Here is a 7500-nt window from a genome sequence, read left to right as displayed (position 1 = left end):
TTGGTTTCATGCATGTTAACATTAGAAGACTCCTCCCTAAGTTTGTTTTACTCACTGCTTTAGCACACTCTGCCAACCCGGATGTCTTAGCCGTGTCTGAATCCTGACTTAAGAAATTAACCAAAAACCCTGAAATTTCCATCCCTAACTTTAACATTTTCCGACAAGATAGAACTGCCAAAGGGGGTGGAGTTGCAATCTACTGCAGAGTTCTGTCATGCTATCCATGTCTGTACCGAAACAATTTGAGCTTCTACTTTTAAAAATCCACCTTTCCAGAAACAAGTCTCTCACCGTTTCCGCTTGCTATAGACGACCTTCTGCCCCCAGCTGTGCCCTGGACACCATATGTGAATTGATTGCCCCAAATCTATCTTCAATCTCACACAAATTATCAATGAACCTACCAGGTACAACCCCAAACCCGTAAACACGGGCACCCTCACAGATATCATCCTAACCAATTTGCCATCCAAATACACCTCTGCTGTCTTCAACCAAGATCTCAGCGATCACTGCCTCATTGCCTGCATCCGTAATGGGTCTACGGTCAAATGACCACCCCTCATCACTGTCAAACGCTCCCTGGAACACTTCAGCGAGCAGGCCTTTCTATTCGACCTGGCCCGGGTATCCTGGAAGGATATTGACCTCATCCCGTCAGTAGAAGATGCCTGGTTATTCTTTAAAAGTGCTTTCCTCACCATCTTAAATAAGCATGCGCCATTCAAAAAATGTAGAAACAGGAACAGATATAGCCCTTGGTTCTCCGCAGACCTGACTACCGTTAACCAACACAAAAACATCCTGTGTCGTACTGCATTAGCATCGAATAGCCCCCGTGATATGCAACTTTTCAGGGAAGTTAGGAACCAATATACACAGGCAGTTAGAAAAGCTAAGGCAAGATTTTTCAAACAGAAATTTGCATCCTGTAGCACAAACTCAAAAAAGTTCTGGGACATTGTAAAGTCCATGGAGAATAAGAGCACCTCCTCCCAGCTGCCCACTGCTTTGGGGATAGGAAACACTGTCACCACCAATAAATCTACGATAATTGAGAATTTAAATAAGCATTTCTCTATGGCTGGCCATGCTTTCCACCTGACTACCCCTACCCCGGTCAACAGCCCTGCACCCCCACAGCAACTCACCCAGGCCTCCCCACTTCTCCTTCACCCAAATCCAGATAGCTGATGTTCTGAAAGAGCTGCAAAATCTGGACCCCTACAAATCAGCCGGGCTAGACAATCTGGACCCTCTCTTTCTAAAATTATCTACCGAAATTCTTGCATCCCCTATTACTAGACTGTTCAAACTCTCTTTTGTATCGTCTGAGATTCCCAGAGATTGGAAAGCAGCTGCTGTCATCCCCCTCTTCAAAGGGGGAGACACTCTAGACCCAAACTGTTATAGACCTATATCTATTCTACCCTGCATCTCTAAGGTCTTCGAAAGCCAAGTTAACAAACAGATTACCGACTATTTCGAATCCCACCGTACCTTCTCCGCTATGCAATCTGGTTTCAGAGCTGGTCATGGGTGCACCTCAGCCACGCTCAAGGTCCTAAACGATATCATAACCGCCATCGATAAGAGACAATACTGTGCAGCCGTATTCATTCATATTCTGTCAATCACCACATTCTTATCGGCAGACTCAACAGCCTTGGTTTCTCAAATGACTGTCTCGCCTGGTTCACCAGCTACTTCTCAGACAGAGTTCAGTGTGTCAAATCGGAGGGCCTGTTGTCCGGACCTCTGGAAGTCTCTATGGAGGTGCCACAGGGTTTACGCCTCGGGCCGACTCTCTTCTCTGTATACATCAATGATGTTGCTCTGGCTGCTGGTGATTCTCTGATCCACCTCTACGCAGACGACACCATTCTGTATACTTCTGGCCCCACTGGACACTGTGTTAACAACCTCCAGACGAGCTTCAATGCCATACAAACCTCCTTCCGTGGCCTTCAACGGCTCTTAAATGCAAGTAAAACTAAAGGCATGCTGTTCAACCGATCGCTGCGAACCGATCTACATTATCAATGTATACTTAACTTATATGTGTGTCCTGTAGCCTTCACAAGATCAGATATGGCCCGTACCAGAGACATCTTGTTGTTTACCTTGCCTCTTCTTCACAGATTCTGCTTACGTTCTGTTCTCTGCATGTCCAATGGTCAATTCGATGTTGATCCAACCAATTCAATTATCAATTTCAATTCAAGAATTTGTAAGGTTCTCATTTGCATAAAATGGACAGAGACCAGCCACCAAAATTAGCCAATAGCGTTTATTCTCGAGAGCTCTGGTCATAATACCATGTACATTGGTTTAAATACCTCACATTTCGTCAGAAATGTCCCTCCTCCTCTCAGATACAATATAGTTCACAAGCCTTCTCACATTGTCTGCCACCTGTTAAATAATCTACTGCTAGCCCAAGGTCTCTCCCCTCCCTGGGTGGGGACAGAATGTCCTGTAAGGAACACAGTATTCCAGCCGGTCTGACGATAGCTCCATTCATTTCTAACAAGGAACAGAAAGCCCTTGTTCTAATTCTTGGCTAAAACTACACACATTATTTAGTGTTATGATTATAATAAGATTCATACAGTTACAGGGTAGTATTCTGTTTAGTTATAGTTCTACGTTAAATGTATACATAATTTAGTCATTATTCATAAAAATCCCATAACGAACACTCACATAGGTTTAGCCTTCATTCTGCTGACACATGTCTAATATTTAAGCTTATATTGATCATTATTTCTACTTCAAAGAGAACAGTAAATCATCTGGAAAATCTCCAACAGTCACTGGGCCTGGAAAGGGTTGATCTCCCCCTCTAGGATGGAGAAGCTGTCATCGTTAAAGTATGGGGATTCTAGTGGGGGGGAGGGGGTTATAGGCAGTACGAATGAGGACATTTTTCTCTGTTCAGATCATTTCCTTATTCATTTCTAGCCAGATGTAAAATTTACCTTTTTTGACAAATTGAATGGTGGGTTAGGTCTGCTTTATACCAAATTAGCATACCCCCTGAGTCTCTTCACTGTTTCATACCTGGCAGTTTGGTGGATGGGACTACCAGCTCTCTGTAACCTAGAGGACAACCAGTGGTACCATCTCCTCTATACCACCCACCTGGTAGTGTGGTGGATGGGACTACCAGCTCTCTGTAACCTAGAGGGCAACCAGTGGGTCCATCTCCTTTATACCACCCACCTGGTAGTGTGGTGAATGGGACTACCAGCTCTCTGTAACCTAGAGGGCAACCAGTGGGTCCATCTCCTTTATACCACCCACCTGGTAGTGTGGTGAATGGGACTACCAGCTCTCTGTAACCTAGAGGGCAACCAGTGGGTCCATCTCCTCTATACCACCCACCTGGTAGTTTGGTGGATGGGACTACCAGCTCTCTGTAACCTAGAGGGCAACCAGTGGGTCCATCTCCTCTGTACCAGGTTTCTTGCAGGATGATAATGTCTGTATTTCTGATTTATTTGATGAATTCTAGGTTCCTCTTTAGACCAAAGGCAGATGACCTCAGACTTGGATATTCCAGGATGAGATCGTAAAATATTTTACTACCATAGTATCTAGTGTTGTTTTTGTGTGGTTTAGGCACAGATCATCCCAGTAGGTGTGAGCAGAGCTTGTTGAACATCTGATACATACTCTTAGGTCTCAGGATGTGGCTTGGGCGGGTGTATTAGTGGGGGTTGGGCCTGTCTCAGGATGGGGCTTGGGCGGGTGTATTAGTGGGGGTTGGGTCTATTAGTGGGGGTTGGGTCTGTCTCAGGATGGGGCTTGGGCAGGCAAATTAGTGGGGGTTGGGCCTGGTAGGGGTTGGGTCTGTCTCAGGATGGGGCTTGGGTGGGTGTATTAGTGGGGGTTGGGTCTGTCTCAGGATAGGGCTTGGGTGGGTTTATTAGTGGGGGTTGGGCCTGTCTCAGGATGGGGCTTGGGCGGGTGTCTTAGTGGGGGTTGGGTCTGTCTCAGGATGGGACTTGGGCAGGTGTATTAGTGGGGGTTGGGCCTGGTGGGGGTTGGGCCTGTCGCAGGATGGGGTTTGGGCTGGTGTATGGGTGGGTTTGCTTGGGTGGGTCTCAGCTGGTTGGGGTGTGGCTGGTGATGCTGTCGTCTTGGTGTAGGGGTGTGGAGTGGGTTCTCTTGGTGCAGGTCCTTCTGGGAGGGGGTGGTCCTCTGACAACAGCTCCAGGGCATGCCTAGTGTTTGTCCTCTGACAACAGCTCCAGGACCTAGTGTTTGTCCTCTGACAACAGCTCCAGGACATGTTTGTCTGAGTGTTTGTCCTCTGAGATGGTACATTTTTGTCCCCTTCTTACAATACAGTCTTTGATGGTACATTTGTCCCCTCCTTGGTTATACAGTCTTTGATGGTACATTTGTCCCCTCCTTGGTTACAATACAGTCTTTGATGGTACATTTGGGTTACAATACAGTCTTTGATGGTACATTTGTCCCCTCCTTGGTTACAATACAGTCTTTGATGGTACATTTTTCCCCTCCTTGGTTACAATACAGTCTTTGATGGTATATTTGTCCCCTCCTTGGTTACAATACAGTCTTTGATGGTACATTTGTCCCCTCCTTGGTTACAATACAGTCTTTGATGGTACATTTGTCCCCTCCTTGGTTACAATACAGTCTTTGATGGTACATTTGTCCCCTCCTTGGTTACAATACAGTCTTTGATGGTACATTTGTCCCCTCCTTGGTTACAATACAGTCTTTGATGGTATATTTGTCCCCTCCTTGGTTACAATACAGTCTTTGATGGTACATTTGATATAAAATCTTGTTATACTGTAATGGCCTCTCTCCCTCTCCCCATCCTTTCTCCATGTACAGAGGAAGAGAAGTGACAGTGTTATATGTAATTATGAATCTAATACCACCATGGAGATGAATCCAGAGGGCCTACCTTCCCTGGACTACAGGGAAGAGGACCCCCCTCCCAACAAACACCTCAAGTACCACACCAGCCTGCAGAACATGATCCCATTCCGCTTCTCAAACAAGTAAGTCCCAACTACGCACCTCTAACCCCTAACCCCTACCCCCTAATAACCCTACCGTCTAACCCTACCCCATAACCCCTAACCCATAATAACACTACCCTCAAACCCTACCCCCTAACCCATAATAAGCGTAACTGGTAACCCATAATACCCTAAACATAATGACCCTAACCCATAATAACCCTAACCCCTAATCCCTACTCCCTAATAACCCTACCCTCTAACCCTACCCCTAACCCACAATAACCCTAACCCCTAATCCATATTAACCCTTCCCCCTATCCCCTACCCCTAATAACCCTACCCTCTAACCCTCTAACCCTTCCCCTACCCATAATAACCCTACCCCTATCCCTACCCCCTAATAACCCTACCCCTAACCCATAATAACCCTACCCCTATCCCTACCACCTAATAACCATACCCCCTAACCCCTACCCCTAATAACCCTACCCTCTAACCCTACCCCCTACCCCCTACCCCCTACCCCTAACCCCTAATAACCCTACCCTCTAACCCTACCCCATAATAACACTAACCCCTAACCCATAATAACCCTAACCCATAATACCCCTAACCCCTAACCCATAATAACCCTAACCCATAATACCCCTAACCCATAATAACCCATAATACCCCTAACCCCTAACCCATAATAACCCTAACCCATAATACCCCTAACCCATAATACCCCTAACCCATAATAACCCTAACCCATAATACCCCTATCCCACAATAACCCTAACCCATAATACCCCTAACCCACAATAACCCTAACCCATAATACCCCTAACCCCTAACCCATAATAACCCTAACCCATAATACTCCTAACCCCTAACCCATAATAACCCTAACCCATAATACCCCTAACCCCTATCCCATAATAACCCTAACCCATAATACCCCTAACCCCTAACCCCTAACCCATAATACCCTGACCCATAATAACCCTAACCCATAATACCCCTAACCCATAATACCCCTAACCCCTAACCCATAATAACCCTAACCCATAATACCCCTAACCCCTAACCCATAATAACCCTAACCCATAATACCCCTAACCCCTAACCCATAATAACCCTAACCCATAATACCCCTAACCCATAATAACCCTAACCCATAATACCCCTAACCCATAATACCGCTAACCCATAATACCCCTAACCCCTAACCCATAATAACCCTAACCCATAATACCCCCCCTAACCCATAATACCCCTAACTCATAATAACCCTAACCCATAATAACCCTAACCCCTAACCCATAATACCCTAACCCATAATACCGCTAACCCATAATACCCCCTAACCCCCCTAACCCATAATAACCCTAACCCATAATAACCCTAACCCATAATAACCCTAACCCATAATACCGCTAACCCATAATAACCCTAACCCATAATAACCCTGACCCATAATACCCTAACCCCTAATAACCCTAACCCCTAACCCATAATAACCCTAACCCATAATACCCCTAACCCATAATAACTCTGACCCATAATACCCCTAACCCATAATAACCCTAACCCATAATACCCCTAACCCATAATAACCCTAACCCATAATACCCCTAACCCCTAACCCATAATAACCCTAACCCATAATACCCCTAACCCCTAATAACCCTCTATGGGATTGGATCTTTTCATACAACAGTGTGTATAATTGTTGTTGCACCCTGATGTTGTCTGTCTCTGTCCAGGTCCAACCCCATGGACGATGCGGGCTTCTTCTCCTTCACCTCGTTTGCCTGGATGACTCCCATGATGTGGAGCCTGTTCAGGAACCGACTGGACAAGAGTTCCCTGTCTCTGTCTTCTCATGATGGGGCCGAAACCAATGGGAAGAGGTGGGACTCATTATGTTAACCCGAGTTAGCCCACTGAGCTAATGCCTAGGCATTGTCTGTCAATGGGAAAAGGTGGGACTCATTATGTTAACCCGAGTTAGACCACTGAGCTAATGCCTAGGCATTGTCTGTCAATGGGAAGAGGTGGGACTCGTTATGTTCACCCGAGTTAGCCCACTGAGCTAAAGCCCTGGACTTATCTGTCAATGGGAAAAGGTGGGACTCATTATGAATGTGGGACTCGCACCATGAATCTATAACCAACCGGGGTTTGAATCGTGTTAGCCCACTGAGCTAAAGCCCTGGACTTATCTGTCAATGGGAAAAGGTTTGTTTATGACAATGAATGTGATATGGACTGGGTATCGAACACAGGTTAGCATGACCAAAGACGGGGTTAGTCCACTGAGGTAAAGGTGTTGTCTATAAGAGTTTAGTCACATCTTCAGGTTTCAGACAGGGTTAGTCCACTGAGGTAAAGGTGATATCTGTGAGAGTTTAGTCACATCTTCAGGTTTCAGACAGGGTTAGCCCACTGAGGTAAATCCTAGGTGTTATCTGTGAGAGTTTAGTCAACTCTTCAGGTTTCAGAC

At 45.8% G+C, this 7500-nt stretch overlaps 1 protein-coding gene across 1 annotated transcript in view; it reads left to right on the top strand.

Moving 5' to 3' along the window:
- Window positions 1–7500, top strand: part of LOC121843815 (ATP-binding cassette sub-family C member 12-like) — a 46886-nt gene that overhangs the window by 6344 nt on the left and 33042 nt on the right. The window contains exons 3-4 of the mRNA XM_042313661.1: window positions 4879–5048; window positions 6761–6907. Coding sequence (XP_042169595.1) covers window positions 4879–5048; window positions 6761–6907 — 317 coding nt within the window. The remainder of the gene's footprint in view (window positions 1–4878; window positions 5049–6760; window positions 6908–7500) is intronic.

The sequence above is a fragment of the Oncorhynchus tshawytscha genome, unplaced genomic scaffold, assembly GCF_018296145.1.
Source record: "Oncorhynchus tshawytscha isolate Ot180627B unplaced genomic scaffold, Otsh_v2.0 Un_contig_2286_pilon_pilon, whole genome shotgun sequence".
Classification (NCBI taxonomy): Eukaryota; Metazoa; Chordata; class Actinopteri; order Salmoniformes; family Salmonidae; genus Oncorhynchus; species Oncorhynchus tshawytscha.
The sequence above is the reverse complement of the archived record's forward strand: the minus strand, read 5'-3'. Positions and strand labels throughout refer to the sequence as shown.